Source organism: Haemaphysalis longicornis, unplaced genomic scaffold (assembly GCF_048455015.1).
Source record: "Haemaphysalis longicornis isolate Haplotype H1 unplaced genomic scaffold, Haemaphysalis longicornis Haplotype H1 scaffold_9, whole genome shotgun sequence".
Taxonomy (NCBI): Eukaryota; Metazoa; Arthropoda; class Arachnida; order Ixodida; family Ixodidae; genus Haemaphysalis; species Haemaphysalis longicornis.
The window spans coordinates 135,279,537-135,296,062 of NW_027526460.1; the positions used below are offsets into that span (position 1 = coordinate 135,279,537).

Here is a 16,526-nt window from a genome sequence, read left to right on the forward strand (position 1 = left end):
GGGGCCGTTTTTCTGACTGAAGTGACAAACAAATTGTGTTTCGCGATTTCGGCACACCTCTCAGTTCCTCAGCTGGTGCATATAATACCTGAGGACTCCCGTTCAGAACGTGTCTAAGCACAGGTTGCAGCTTGATCTGTTAAATCTCAAGATAAAAAAACTAATTTTTTGTTTGTGTCTTTATTTTTGTCGCTGCTTGCTTTATAATTTAAATGATAAAACTCTATGGTTAACTGGTAAAAGGTAGGTATTTCCGGTTTTTTTGCATATTGCAAGTATTTCTGTGTTTAGGAAACTTCTTCACCTATTTTATTATGTTCTTTGTCCACTGGCTATTCAGTGCGTTGGAAACTATGTGCTAATCCTCCTACGATTCACAAGCCCACTTGACGATACTATGTACAGTAACCTTGAGCATGCAAGCAGCGTACAAGCCCACTTGACGATACTACAGTAACCTTCAGCATGCAAGCAGTCCATTTGTGTTCGAATGTAAATTTAATTGCACTGAATTGAAAGAAAGAGAAAAACGAACAATGAGACACATTCTTGAAATGATCGACAGAACTTTTATGAAAGTAACATCACAACTCCACACTTTTCACAACAATGAGTTCATTGAAAAGACCAAAAACGGAACCACTAAACACGAAGGATAACAAACGATTAATGTCAGAAGAGAACAACTGCCTTGTAATGTGTGCTGTTTGCAGAAGTCAGCTCCGTATCTCACGCTCGGGTGCTAAGCATTCGAAACAAACCAGGCCTCTTTCTCAGAGTGCAACTTCACCACCCTGTTGTCCTTAAATACGACATTTATTGAGGAGAAAGGGGACACAGGGGCAATGTGTCCCTGGAGATCTTTTTCATTTGTGTGCACTTTTATATAAAAAAGTAGTTAAACATCCGAGGCAGCAGAAGACATTGCTAGCACTGCACTCGTACCCTGTTATTTTTGAGAACTGCCCCTGCCGAGTTGAGGCACGGCATTGCTTGAATTCGATTGTCCACTCATAGTAAATACAAAGGCACTTGCACTGTATCATTGTGCACTCATGGTTTCTTTTTGTTGTTTTGGTACTACTAATGTGAATGTACGCGCTCGAGATCTGCAGTTTCGTTACTGACGTTAAGTGCAGCGGACTGCCCCGTTCGCACAGCACACGAAACATTTTCTATCGTTTACCCTGTTGTTTCACGCTACGGCCGCCAACATCCCTTCAGCTTGGCATCCTGTCCAAGTAATGGGAGACATTGAGTTATTCTTTCACCCTTTTGAATAACTCCGCTCGGTCACATTCCTGGACGCGCTCACTTAAAATGGAGATTTTTATCCCAGCTTTTGTCATGCTGCCGTCGTGGGTCGACTTGCTTGGGGTCACTTAGGCAGCATTTGTGGCGTTTCCGTCATGGGGTGGTTCTTCTCCCTCTTCTGGCTTTGACACGGCCGGTCCACTGAGTCGACAAGCCCCCAGGATGTCATTCTGCGACAGTCGCGTCCTGTGAGCCTCTTCAGGACCCTGAAATACCAACATGTCAGGCAGCTCATATTTGAAATACCATTTTTAGTCTATTGTTTGCCTTTTGAGTTATATACCTAGAACTTGAACAAGGCCCTCGACACAATCTAAATTTAGCCAATGTGATAAAAATCAAGCTTGGTGCATGAAGCAGCTTGACATAATCCCGTGAGGAAACTCCATGAAAGAACGCTGATTAAGCGAGTTAAATTTAATACCTAGACGGCCTCGAGGACGCAACAATGCAAAAAGTACCAGCAGCACTGCATAACTTACTGTCCAAAGCAATTATTCAGCAGTGAACGGTAAATGAAGAGATTCTTCAACCTACCGGCTTCATCACGTGTATGGAACACATGAGCATTGCAGCTACTATTGGAGGCACGCCCGCGAGCAGGAACGCCAGGTTGTAATTTCCGCGCCTGTCATACAAGATTCCTGCGGGAAGAGAATTGGAATAGTGTTTTAATTCGTGTTCACAGCGACCCGTAATGTTTACTGACAGAACACTTTCTTATAGAGATCGAAACTGACCCTGGGGTCATCTCCTTTGCCGCAATGACATTGGAAAACGGGCCGATATCTCGGAATAAAAATAGACACTAAAGAATTTTCCCCTATATTCGGCCAAAACATTTTTTTGGTCAAATAACATTCACATGTTCTAACCGTACCCCCAGGGCTAGCAGTTGGTGAAGCACCAGCCACGGCAGCTCAACAGCTAATGCGTTGTCTTGCTGAGCTCGAGAACTCGGGGGTCGATCCCGGCCGCGGTGGTTGTTCTTCTTGGAGACGTGCCAAAGAAAAACCTATGTGTAGATATTTCGGCGAACGTCCTAAAAAGCCCTGTGTTGTCTGAATTGAACGCCAGCCCTCCACTATGGCACGCATCCTAGTCCAGGTACTGGTTCGGCACATTTATTTCCAGAAACGATATTCTCACTTTATGTCATTATCCTTCGTTTTTGGTCTTCTTTCGTTTCTGGTTATTGCATTGACAAATCTAGTTTGCTTACTGAGGTAAACATTTGTGGCGTTAACAGTTGCCTTTGTTGCACACATTTGAACCACCACAATTCATAAACGTATTGTGGTCTACAGGCTACTTCCTTAGCCTTTTTATTCCGCTTCCCGTACAGTGAATATTTGGTGCTTCGCAAGGTATGAAGGTATGGGCGGTGGCTTATAATGATGGGCAGGCCCATTTGCCGATACTGTAAAATTAAAGTTATATTTTATTGAATTGAAAGGAAGCAAAACAAACAAGCTTATACACATTTCGCTCGCAATTTTTGTCAGCACGTTTATTGAAGTAACATCACGACTCCACACGTTTCACAACTGTGAGCTACTTCAAAATACCAAAAACACAGCTGCCAAACATAAAGATTGTATAGGCGCATTTAAGTTCAAAGGTGCTTTTTGTTGCGGGATCTGCTTGCGGAGGTCAGCTCCAGATCTTAGGCTTGGTTGAGAAGCGTACCACTCAAAACCGCCTTGTTTACCAGCGTAGAACCAACCCCCCCCCTTCCCCCCCCCTTACACACACACACACGGTAAATTCGATAGTTGGAAAGGGGAAGGTTACATAGGGGCAATGTGTCCCAACATTTAATGCAAAAGATTTAGACCTGAATGGTTGGTGGAACGAGTTAGATACAAAATATTCGGCCCCCTTCGCAATTGAGATGCGAAGACTGATGAAACGGCGAAGCTGGTGGTCTTCACTAGCTTTTACTTGGCCTTTCTTAGGTCTGCCCCTTTCTTAAAAGAAATATGTTTAATTAGCGAAGCTTTCTTCATGCAAACTCAGTTAAATCAAAGTCCACAATCTACTTTCCTGAAGTCCAAAATCCAAACTACCCAAAAGCGAAGTCAAAGTCCAAAGGCAACACCCGCGCTACAAACCGAAAGGAAGAAGAGAAGAAGAAAAAAGAACGGAAAGGCCGGGAGGTCAACCAGGTGTAGAGCCCGGTTTGCTACCCTGCATTGGGGGAATGGGGTTCAGGGAATAAAAAGGGGGGGAGAAGAGGAAGAGATAGGAGTGGGAAAGCGCGCACTCTAGTCCCGTTTCGGGCACTATAGTCTTTCAAGCAAGTTCGTTTCACTCAGGAAACGTAAAAGGGCTTTCGTCGCCTTCTGCGAGGTCGATGGTGAAGGCCGATGACTTAAAATAGTTTCCACCGTAAATGGTCGATTGTCCAATCGGCTCAGCGCGGTGGCAAGCACGCTCCTCTCCGACGAGTATTCGGGGCAGCGACACAGCACATGTTCTATAGTCTCTTTCGCCCCGCAGGCGTCACAGTGGGCGCTGCTGGCCATCCCGATGAGGAAGGAGTAGGCTTTCGTGAAGGTCACTCCCAACCACAGTCTACAAAGTAAAGTTGACTGGGGTCGAGACAGCCCATACGGAATACGGCGCCGAAGAAGGGGATCCTGAATATACAGTCGGGGATTCGAAAAGTCCGGTGTATTCCATTGCTGCATGGTAATCTTGCGTGAAAGGGAGCGAAGCGTCCTGGCGGCATCGGTTCTTGAAAGCGGAAGTAGAATGGTGCGGTCGCTCTCATGACCTGTACGGGCAGCTTCATCCGCCAGCACGTTACCGATGACTCCGCAGTGACCTGGAAGCCACTGGAAACCGAAAGGAAATGCTGTGCTCCCCGAATGAGTAGACAGCGCAATCAAATGGACTCCGGTTTCATAACGCGGAGGACCCAAGTCCGATACTGACCATCGGAAGCCTTTTTGTTTTTCTCTCCAATTGGCACGTGTTATTGTTCCTTGCCGCTGATAACCCCGCGCCCCTCGGGACTTTAGGATGGGCCAGTGTAGAGGCGGCGGAATTCATGGCGAAAAGGCCCCGGGACCTTCCATACCCACGTTTTTAAAGACGATAGTCTTTCGGGCTACTGAAGCGCAGAAATTTTGGTCTGTCTGTGGCTCGATCACCCGCCACGGTGGCTCAGTGGCTAAGACATTGCGCTGGTGAGCACGAGGTTGCGGGTTCGATTTCTGGCCGCGGCAGCCGCTTTTCTGATGGAGGCGAAAAGCAAAAAAACGCCCATGTGTTCGAGATTTCTCCGCTAGTTGAAGATCCCCAGGTGGTCAAAATTAATCCGAAGCCCTCCACTACGGCGCGCCTCACCACCCGTGTTGCGTCGGCGCGTTAAAGCCTACAATCAATCTGTTGCTCGATTGAGCCACCCTGCCAATGTGAAACAGAAACTGCGCAATAGTTTTATATACCCACGAGAAAATCTAAACGTTTAAGTCCGGTGTTAATTGTTCATACTTGTCAACACTGTTCAACAAGGACAAGACATTACGCAAGTATAAGGCATAAAATGAATACATGAGTGATATTTGCAGTGTTCCTTTATTTAAAAATTCACAGACGCTTCGTATTTGCGATAGCAAATGAAATACTACATCAACTGCAGAAAACCGTCGCCTGCGGTTGCCCGCGCTACCTGGCGGCATTTAAAAAATCAAACGGCAACAGCAACGAAAGTTCCGTTCCACTACATAGGTTGCACGTTCCGCATGGAACAGTCGTGCAGTCGGGCGACGTGGTTGTAGAAACATTGAAGTAGAGTGCCTCGATTTACGCGCGTCTCCGCAGTACGGCAGCGCTGGCATCGCGGCACCCGACGTAGAGCAGCAGAAAGCGGTAAATTTAAATTGACTTGAGCAAATTTCTAGCGTGCAACCTTGGGAGGAAGGAGGCGGGAGAGGAACATCATGAGCGGTGAGCGGGCAAGAGAAGGGAGGCATTTACTTTCCAGGGGCCCCAGTTGACTATCGTCTTTCGTCGACATTTGGAACGACAGGAGCAGATACGCGGCCATTGTTTCTTGAGTCGCGCACTCCTGACAACTGCTCGTGGGCGCCTTGCCTCCTCGCCACTTTCCTCACATTTCTTGGCCTATCATTTTCCCCGCTCCACTTCGCTGTTACGTACGGACAGAGGAAAGCTTAAACAGCTCGGCTGCTAAAAATCCTTGGGAAGTACACAGCGCAGCACCGGAGGAGAGTCGGTCGCCGCCTCACGTACAATTAGGGTTACCAACTCTTCAATGAAGGAAGTCGGGACGGTGGCAGGGCGGGGGGAGGGGGGGAGGGGGGAGGGAGGAGCGAGGAGCGTACACTAATATAGGCAGCGAGCGAAAGGAGTTGTTTTTATTGCAGTATTTCCTTATAAATCTATTGTTTCTTTATTGTTGCAACCTCTTGACGGGGTACCCCGCCTGGCTGCGTGCTGCTCCCAACACTTTCTTCTGTTCAAATATGTGCTTGTCAAAGTTGTCGCACTTCATGCGGAAGTTCTGCTTTACCTGCATCTCTGCTCGGACAAGTTCGGGCCAACTGCTTGTTCCGTAGCACGACGCGTCTTGTTGGGCGTGCGTAACATCAAATAAAATTTCTAACTGGAGGACCTTCCGGAACTATAACTGGACGGTCCCGAACAAATTGGGACCTATAGCTGTCCCGACAGGTACGACGCAAGAGTCGGGACGTTGTATGAAAAGTCGGGACAGTCCCCCAAAATCCGGGACGGTTGGTAACCCTACATGTAATACGAGCCCCCTTGGGATGTGACGGTACTGACGGGGGCGCACAGGCGGCTCCTAGCGATGGCGAGAGAGCTGAACGACTTAGAAATGTGCTGTTCACGTGGCTGGTCAAGTGCCGAGTACTGCGGCGGCACAGTTCAGCAGCAGATCGAGAAAAGGTGCAAGCAGACTTTGACCTTCACATTCTTTGAAAGTTCTAAGGATCCCCAATTATTTTGTTCCTTTCTCTGCGCTTCTCTTAAAAAGAAGCGCTCCCTTACTTGCTAGACAAGCAAGGAAGCAGAAAATGTTGCGAACACCGGACTCGCCCCCTGCTGTTTTTTTAAGCGGCAGCCACCAACGCCAACCCGGTAACGTGGGTGCAAACTCATTTTAAGGCTCGGTTCAGACCTGCGTCCGCGGTGTGTGTGCTCGCGTTTTTCGTTTCTTTTTCTCGTGCTCGCACGTCATTTCGTGTTCTCTTATTCAAATGTAGGCTCTAACGCAGCTTCATATTTTACCCCAACAAAAAGTCGTTGCCCGAGAAAAAAATCTCTCGCGAAGGAACTTTCTGTTCTTTTTTTTTACAGCGTTCTTTTTTCATTTCTGAGTGGTTGTCTCAGATCGTAAATGCAAATGAGGTGCGTTTTATCAGCCTGTAATACACTTATGTCCCTACCTAAAATACGCGTACTGCGCTGTCGTTGTCTTTTGTGTGAAGTGCGATTTCTCGCGGAATTCTGGTCCCTAGGTTATAAGCCATTACATAGTCTTTGTATTTCTTTATCACCCAAGAAAGATGGCAGAAGTAAACCAGGAATGATACTATGCGTTAGAGAAAAATGATTGCTGAGTAAGGGGTTTGTATTACAGTCCAATTGTAGCTGTTGACGTGCGACGGATTGGGGCTGATGTGACTCAAATTTCCTATGGAAAACCAGCTCCTCTGCCTACGTGAACATATATCTTTGGTTTTGGCAGAGGGCCACTGCATTTTGCCGGCATAAGGAAAGCGATAACGGCATTGTACACCATGGCACCCTTAGAATGACTCCATTTCAAAATATAGTGATAAAAAAGCCGCCCGCATCTTCCCACGCGGGGAACTCGAGTAAATGCGTCGCATCTACTCGAGTCAAGCAAAGCGTCACGTCAAGCGAAAGCCAAGCAAAGACGCCCTTGACTGAATTCCGAACGCGCGCTCCACCGCTTATATACGTTGAGGGGACTGCGTAAGCCGGTCCCAGTCGACGACGTTGGCGTACTTGTGAAGCGGCGTGGACTCTAGGTGTTTGAGCCAACCGCGGATGTTGCTTGGCCGGAGAACGGCACATCGGTTTATATGCGCAGCGTGCCCGAAGGAGAGGAAACCGCGGAAGAGAGAGCACTGCACATGCGCCGGCCCAAGCGCGTCTGCCGCGGCTATGACGCAACGTGCCGCGGATATGACGCAACACAATCCACTTTAATCCAATCCAATCCAATCCAATCCAATCCAAATCCAAGCCAAGCCAAGACAATCCAATCCAATCCAAACCAATCCAATCGAATCCAATCCAATGCCCCTCGCGAGAGAGTGTGCGAATCCAATCCAATGCCCCTCGCGAGAGAGTGTTCGCTTTCGCCTCGACTCGACGCGCATGCGCAGTGAGCGTGCGGACTACGGACGCCAACGCGGGTGACATCGTGAGTTACTAAAATGCTCTGCATTTAAAAGTTTTCATGGGAAGAAGGTACCCATGCGTGTGGGTAGGGCAGTTTGTCTGTTTGTCATGTCTTTTTTATTTGTCTGGCCATGAGGGACTGGGGCTAGCTGTTGTTGTAACCGCTGTGTTTCTGTTGCTCAGTCCACTTTCGTTATGAAGCTGCGTGACGCGTAGACGCCTCCCTCCTGAGTCCGCCTTTCGTGAACAAAATTCCTCGGGTCACTTAAGCCTGCTTACGTGCTTTTAAGGCGAAAGCCTGGCGATGCTTGTCAACGATTTCTGTATTGCTGCCTCGTATTTGTATCCATTTTTTATAAAGACGATAGTATTTCTTGGGCTACTTAAACCCAGAAATTTTGGTCTGTCTGTATGTCTGTCCGTCTGTCTGTCTGTGACTCGATTCAGCCACCCGGCCAAAGCAAAAGAATGCCTGCGCAATAGTCTTATATAGTCACAGCTAAATCTACCCGTCTTGGTCCGGTGTAATGTTCATACTTGTCAACATTGTTGAAGAAGAACAAGACATTACGCAAATATGAGGCAACAAATCAATACAGAAGGGATATTTGCAGTGTTCCTTTCTAAAAAATCAAACCTGCTTGACTTTTGCGAAATTAAATACTTCATCAACTGCAGAAAAAGAATTCACTCCGCCGTCGCCTGCTGTCGCCCGCGCCACTATAGCTTCTGGCGCCATTTTAAGAAATCAACCAGCAACAGTTACGCAAGGTTCCACTAGATAGTTTCCACGTTCTGCTTGCAACGCACGTGGAGTAGGGAAACGCGGTTCTATAAACGTTGAAGTAGGGTGCCTCGATTAACGCGCGTCTTCGCCGTACGGAAGCGTTCGCATCGAGACACCCGGTTTGGAGCAGTGGAACGCGCAAAATTTAAAATGATTTAAGCAAACATTTGGCGTCTTTACCTTGGGAGGAGAGCGACGCAAGAGGAACAACATGAGAGGTGAGCGGTAAAGCGAAGGGAGGCATTTACTTCGCAAAAGCCGATAAAGACTATCGTCTTTTGACGTCATTTGCAACGAAAGGAGCAGATACGCGGCCAATTTTTTTGCTTTCTTTTCTTTGTCTGAACGAGCTAATTACTTCAACCATCTGCTTTTCTACTACACCTTGTATGCGCATCTTAACTTGCGTTTCTTCGTCGTACGGCGCGATTACGTCAGCATGCAGGCTCGAACATGCCAAGCCTCCCTAGAATCAGGCTTCTAGGCGGATGGTGTGCACCTGCTCTGCTCCCGTACCATGAGGCTCAAGTGTGGCGCGGCATAAGTCATTCTACAAGTTATACGTTTCAAATTTAGTTTTATGAATTTTGTGAAGATCCGCCAACTGCATATGTGCCACGAGCAAAGGAGTAACAACACTAACTGTTGTTCTGCGCAGGTAATGTGGGGAAACAGCACAATAGATACGGCACGGTGCTGGTACTATTCAGTGTTACGATTCAGCGCACCGCTACCCTGCTCTCGCGTGCTCCAAGTTGGTGGAATCGTGGCGAAACACCTGTGCTTTGCGAAAAGCCAAGCTTCCTCGAACGTGTTGAGAGAGGCTCATGCCGCGCTGGCCCCGCCAGCGATCACTCAGGCCACGGCAGTTACAAAATGCAAAACAAACTGTTCGGCATGCAGAGAGGAACCTGCCAGCGGGCCCCGCTCCCCGAGACATCCTCTCCCCCCTCTCTCAGGCTTAACGTGCGTCGCTACTGCCGGCCTTTCGAACTCGCGAAAGAGTGCTCGTGCGTGTCTCTATTGGGTTCGGGCCGTGTGCACAAACGCTAAAAGGGCTGTTAGACCATTAGCGCTTCGGGGGATAAATTCGCGGTCCTTCCGAGTGCATAATTCAATGGATTGACAACATCGGATCTTGCTCGCTCTGTTCGAGTCTTGCTGTAAGCTCGCCCCGGAAGGGTGATGTTCCTGTATCATCGCTGATCATCTCTCGCCATGTAGCAAACCATTTAGGTTTGCCTTCGGCTTTTTGTCGTCAACACCAAGGCAGCGACTTTTGCTGGCCGTTCGTCCACCACGCTACTACTAAATAACGGAGGCGATGGAGCCTGGTTCGAGGATGCCTTTCCGAATGTAAAAGCAGACTCAGGTACAAATCCCACCGGGTAGCAGACGTGTTTCTTTATTTACCTTTTACAGCGGCGCCCATTTCCTTGAGCGCACAACAGCAACAACCACAACAACAACGCTTTATGCCAGAATTGTGCATTTAGGGAGTTCGCTATAAATGTGCGGCCTGCGCAATTAATACCGGCTGATATATATGGGAAACGTATTGTCACGTTACAAAGCCGAGTCCAGATGGAAGGGGGTTTTAATGATTGAAGAGCGGCGATCAGAACAGCCAGCAGCCGCAGGCCAGAAGAGAGAAGAAGAAGAACACAGAGCAACTAGGCCGATCGCCTCGCTCATAAAGCTGTGCGGCCGCTTGGCGGCGGCAGCAGCTTGCTAAAAGCGTGAGCCCCCATATACGATGTCATCGTGGCAATACCCCCCCCCCGCTTTTTCAAAGCATCGTCTCGATGCTTACCTGATGTAGGTAGAATGTAAAAAAAAAGAAAAACTATTGCCATGATGACATCGTATATGGGGGCTCACGCTTTTAGCAAGCTGCTGCCGCAATTACCCGTGGACAGCGAATGGCAGTTCGAAGTTGCCGGGTCAGTCTGCCGAACGTATTGGCGAGAGCGCTGCTCCAGTGGGTGCTCCATCGTGGTCGCTTCCCGGGTGAAGTCAGCTACGGTGGCCGGGGGATCACGCACAAGCCCCGCAAAAGAGCTGTTCCTTTACGCCGCGCATTAAATGGCGCGCCTTCCTTTCTTCGGGCATGTTAGGATCGGCTCGCTTAAATAGCCAACACATGTCCTCAACGAACATGACAACCGACTCATTCGGCTTCTGCACTCTCACCTGGAGAGCGAGCTCAGCCTTCTCCTTCCGCTCGCTGTCACCGTAGGTGGCGAGCAGGTTCCGCCGAAATTCCGGCCAAGTTTTCATAGAGGCTTCATTGTTTTCGAACCACGTCCTGGCGTGATCTTCGAGAGCGTAATACACATGCTTGAGCTTCCGCACCTCGTCCCACTCGTTGAACGCCGCCACACGTTCGAAGCTGTCCAACCAATCTTCGGCGTCCTCAAACCTCTCACCGTAGAATGGTCTCGGAGTGCGCGGGGTATGACGCACCACTGGCGGGGCTTGCATACTTGTCTGGCTCGCCGTTGAAACCATCGCGACACTGCTCGGTGCGGCCCTGGTTGGCGTAGCAAGGCGGCCGAACTCAGGCTGAAGGCCACGCAGGCGCCGGCTGGTCTTGTGGACGGGTGTTGTGTCCACCGAGGCCGAACCAGTAGCGAAGCAATCGTCCGGTTCAAAGTGCATGGACAGCTACCCAGCACCTCCACCAAAATGTCACGTCACAAAGCCGAGTCCAGATGGAAGGGGGTTTTAATGATTGAAGAGCGGCGATCAGAACAGCCAGCAGCCGCAGGCCAGAAGAGAGAAGAAGAAGAACACAGAGCAACTAGGCCGATCGCCTCGCTCATAAAGCCGTGCGGCCGCTTGGCGGCGGCAGCAGCTTGCTAAAAGCGTGAGCCCCCGTATACGATGTCATCGTGGCAGTATCATACCTGTCTAAATTACGGCAATAAACGCGTACGAGCAAGAATGAGCACAGGGATCTCACTTGATTTGGGAAACTCTGTGAAATGGCATCTTGAACAGAAACTTTGTTTCTTTCGGTTACAGTCCCGCGCGTGGAAGCGACAAAGTAGTTATATCTCCACAACCACCACCGAGCCCAGACCGCTAGCGTGAAAACCCAACGCTCTACCCGTAGGCCACAAATACTGAACAGCGAAGCCCGTTTAGCTGTTGCTCAAGAGAATAGAAGGAGTGTTCCAAGCGAACCAACACATGACGCTTTTGAGGGTGCGTCAAGGCCGACAGGTTAGTGGTTCACGCGGTGGTTACTTCCTAGTGCTCCTGTTGTGAGCCATAGGAGTTTCATCATTGCCTCATGATAATCACGATCATCATCAGGATCATCATCCTCATAACTGTCGACATTGTCGTTGTTCTCGTCTCTGCCATCGTCGTCATTATCATCATAAGCAGCTGCACCTTGTTTGTGTTCACGGAAAGACAAAGGCCTGTCTCAAACACTTGCTGCTAGTTGTATAATACATTTTGTAATTTATCCTTTCGATGCAAAGTTTCTTGTTTAGTCCGTCATCGCGTCAACTGTCTTCCTCTACTTCCAGTGCCGTCTATCAGTATTCAAACTGTTACTGGGATGGTCCAGCGCGAGTCAGGTCTCCACGTTACACGTTGAGGCCTATATGGTGTATCGACGAAAGCTCCCTAATATTCAACAGCTTTGTATTGGCCGCATGTATCGAAAATCAGTCGTGGTTGGCCGCCTGTTCCGGCGGCAAACAGGGGGATGCGTGAGCCAAGTGGATTAGCCTGTCCTGTGTCGGCAGAAAGGGGAAGTACTGCTCAAGCGCTTGCGAAAGTCAGAAATAAAAACTATGGGAACATTAGTAAACATAACCTAGTTTAACGTTCCCAACTTTGAAAAGTAACCTGTATTTATCAGGTTTGCTTTAGAAGTAAATATTCAGCAAAGTTCAGATTTTGCACCCTACGTTCCGGGCCACTACACTAGTCTCTCAATTATAATGAGGCAGCGGTGCTCGCATGGCCCAGATTCGTAACTGGTGTATATTTTGCACACCTCTAATATCACCTGAAACAAATACTACACGCATGTAGAATATAAGATATACTCCTATATGCGACATCAAAGAGGTTTATGGATGGGAGGGGGAGAGAGGAGAGTCAGTTAAATTGCAGGGGCGGCCGAAGATATCGTCTTTCGACGAAATGTGCAGCGAAGCGAGCAGGTGGGCTCCAAATTATTCATGACGGCGTTCACGATGAATCGCGCACTAGGTAGAACTTCCAGTCTCGCAGTACAATTTCCCAAAGTCGATAATAGGATTGCAACAATACAAAGCCGTCGAAAACTTGGAAGCCTGCTTTCTCCTAGTGTTTCGTAGCAGACGATGTTTCGGATGCGCAGAGAATTACCCTTTCTTATATAAAGAAATGTTGCATTCAGCTCCAAGAAAGAAGCAGGAGAAAAACAGGCAGAGAAAGTCGAACTCACACACGCACAAAAAAAAGTTCGCGCCGAGACTTGCTGGCCAAGGTTTACTTCGCACATAAAAGTCAGAAGGTAATTTACGATTCCACGCGTTGAAGCGGTATATGCAAACTAAGGCGAGTTATATATACGTGCGCCTGGTTAATTTAGAATGCGCTGGGTTTCTGAGCCTTTCTTCGCGTGAGAGCGGTTTTGCATCTCGCACTCTCTCATAAACACAGCGACCGTGGTAGAGTGTTTACGCAACCCCGGAGGCCTCGTGTGTGTACTAAGAAAACGGCTCGGCCACCCCGCAGCCAGGGTGGCCGAGTAGAAAAAACCCCTTCTTTTCGTGGGCGGCAAAGTCAACAGAACGCAAAGGAAACAAGGGGCAACGTTCTTCAATGAGCTTTCTGTGAGAAGCGTACGCTTTGTCCACGACGTGTCACCAACAAAGACCGCCCGCACCAGGGCAGAAGATGCGGATATTGACTCTTTGGACACCCGCCAAAGTCAGCTGGTTCCACAGTTGAGCCTTGGCGTTATAAATTTCGCCAAGGTCTTAAAGGGAGCATTTGTTTGCCCATGCTCCTGATAGGCTGCTCAAAAACAAAAACAAAATAAAACTGCCTCCGATGCATCCAGACTAGCCAGGAAAATAATTGTTGAACGAATAGGAAGCTAAATGAGAAGGATAGAAATGGCGGCCACAAAACATGATGGCGCAACGCAAACAATCGCCAGTGTCAGTTAGAACTGGAAAATATCGAGTTACGTTCAAAGAAAGTCACCAGGAAAAGCCACAGCGGATAAAATCTGAGGCGTTTCAACCAAAATATCAATCAACAACTCTCGCCTAGCGAGTTACTCGGAGCGTAAGATTTTAGAAGTACCTACAAAGGGTAAAAATTGTTTGCCTGCCTACTTGCTTTGCTGCGAATGACGTCGAAAAACATTTAGCTGACGCCCTGCCACGTAACGCCTTCTCTTATCTTCCCGTCACGCCTACGCTCTTCACATAAAAGCAATGTGCGTTTGAGAGAGCACTTCAATTCTTTGAAAGGCACACCTACATCTCATTTGTCTGATTACTGTCGTTCGTGTCCTACGCGCTCATGTCAGCCCCAATTTGAAAAAAAAAGTCTTACTGTTCCGTCATTCTAATCAGCCAAAGCGCGAAATAATAGAGGCGTTCTATATAAACAGGCTATATATATATATGAGTGCATGAGTGCATATATATGAGTGCATTAGCCAGGCATCCGTTACTTTACATGCTAAAGAAGTGGCGTATCTTGCTTGTGGTTGACATTATGAAGGAGCAAACTAGTTTCTCCCCTTTTTTATCGCTATCAGTGTTGGTATGGCACAGATGTTAGCGCACACGTGGTTTCAATGTTTTTATGTATATATGTCTTTCCGGTCAAATAAAATTTTCAGTTGATATTCAGCGCTCGTCCTGTCTGGTTAATTTCCTCCTGTATTTCGTCCTACCACGCTGTTTTTACATCATGTCGACCTACCAAATCGCCCAACTTTCCATCCTGCTGCGAAATCTAAATGTTTTATGCACGACTTGCCATCCATGTTAAATAATAATCCGAAAAAATACTGGCAAGTAATTTCCCCTCACAATGCTACCAATTCTGTCAGTATACAAGATACTAACCATATGTCTCTATCAGATGTAGATAGCGCTTCAGTTTTGAATTCAAGTTTTTCATCTGTGTTCTCGTGCGATAATCCTTCCAGAGTGCCCGAAGTTGCCGAGTTTGATTATACGTTCATGGAACCTACTGCCGTCAGCGCTGAAGGGATTGCAAATCTTATTGGAAAACTTAAATTATTAACCTCTTCAGGCATTGATAACATAAATTCTACGCTGCTCAAAAACACGTTATCCTGCTCAAGTAAAATCCTGTACCACATCCTCACGCAATGTTTATCAATAGGACAACGGCCGGCTGTTTGGAAAATAGGTTCCCTTATTAGAAGTAGTTCCCTTATTTAAAAATGCAATAGATATTCACCGGAAAATTATCGCCCCATATCCTTAACATGCATTTTCTGCGAGATGCTTGAGCATATTTCTTCGCACATTTATTGTCATTTAAAAACCAATAACTTATTTTTTGAGAATCAGCATGGGTTTAGACAAGGTTTTTCATGCGACACCCAGTTATTCGAATTTACAACTGATTTTCACTTCAATACTGATCATAATTTACAAACTGACTGCATTTTTCTGGAATTTTCTAAGGCATATTTCACCACGTATCTCATTCCCGTCTGATTTCAAAATTAACAGAACTTCGTTTAGATTCACTAACGTTGTCGTGGATCCGTAACTTTTTGTCTTTTCGACAGCAGTTCACTATGGTTAATAACTCTTCCTCTCCAATTTCTGACGTCACCTCCGGAGTGCCTCAGGGTAGCGTCTGGGGCCACTACTTTTTCTAATCTACAATAATGATCTTCCAAGTAACATTTCTTCTTCAATACGCTTTTTGCTGATGATTGTATTCTATATCGTTCTCTAACTAGTACCAATGACCACCTTGCTCTCTAGAAAGACCTTAATCTCATTAACAACTGGTGTGGTGCATGGCAAATGACTTTAAATTTATCTAAATGTAAAGTAATTTCCTTTAGTCGAAAAACATTAACTGTTCCATTTGATTACTGCATACAGAATTCCAACGTGTCACGGTAATTTTCGTATAAATACCTCGGCGTTCATCTCACCTCTAATCTTACTTGGGCGTCACATGTAACCTACATATCTGCAAACGAATCAAGAACGCTAAGATACTTACGTCGAAACCTACGAAACGCGCCAAATAACGTCCGCAAACAAGCTTACTTAACCTTTGTTCGACCGCAGCTGGAATGCGCATCACCCATATGGTCCCCCTTCCAAGCCTACCTCATTAAACAGCTAGAAGCTGTGCAAAACAGAGCTCCACGGTTCATTTCACGCAGTTACAGTCGCCCCTCGAGCATCACACACATACGACATGACCTTCCATTGCAGCATCTGTTATACGCCGCACAGTTGCTCCCTGTCTTTGCTTCCTAAATATATTCACGCATCCAAGCCATCACCCTTCCCACTAACAGCACCATTGCGCACGTCTAAATGACTACACAACCAACGAAGCATCACTCGCATCTTTGGAAAAACAAATTCATTCAATTCATCAGCTTTGCCTCGTGCCATAGCACTCTGGAATGACCTACCCGATGTTATTGTCGATTTAACTAATCATGCAAATTTTCGCGAGCAATTAATGATACATCTATCTCGATAGCATTGCATAACCTCTTTCAATTCTGTTTTTGGTCATGGTGCTTTTTTGCGACTGTTAAATTCTTGTTGTTGCCTGAAACCTCCCCTTGTAATTTGGGCAACCATTGTTATTAGTTCCAGTGTATCGCATTGAAATGTGGCAGAAGTGTCACCCACTAGAACTGTTTCCTATGTACCCCCTTACTCCATGCTCCGTAATAGAGCCTGTAAGGTATATATATATATATATATATATATATATATATATATATATATATATA

General features: G+C 47.1%; 1 protein-coding gene across 1 annotated transcript in view; it reads right to left on the reverse strand.

Annotated features, from left to right (window-relative positions):
- Window positions 1-533: 533 nt before the first annotated feature.
- Window positions 534-16,526, reverse strand: part of LOC144153999 (monocarboxylate transporter 10-like) — a 70,996-nt gene continuing 55,003 nt past the window's right edge. Inside the window, exons 9-10 of the mRNA XM_077685802.1 lie at window positions 1,852-1,958; window positions 534-1,520 (exon numbers count right to left, since the gene is read on the reverse strand). Coding sequence (XP_077541928.1) covers window positions 1,383-1,520; window positions 1,852-1,958 — 245 coding nt within the window. The 3' untranslated portion in view covers window positions 534-1,382. The remainder of the gene's footprint in view (window positions 1,521-1,851; window positions 1,959-16,526) is intronic.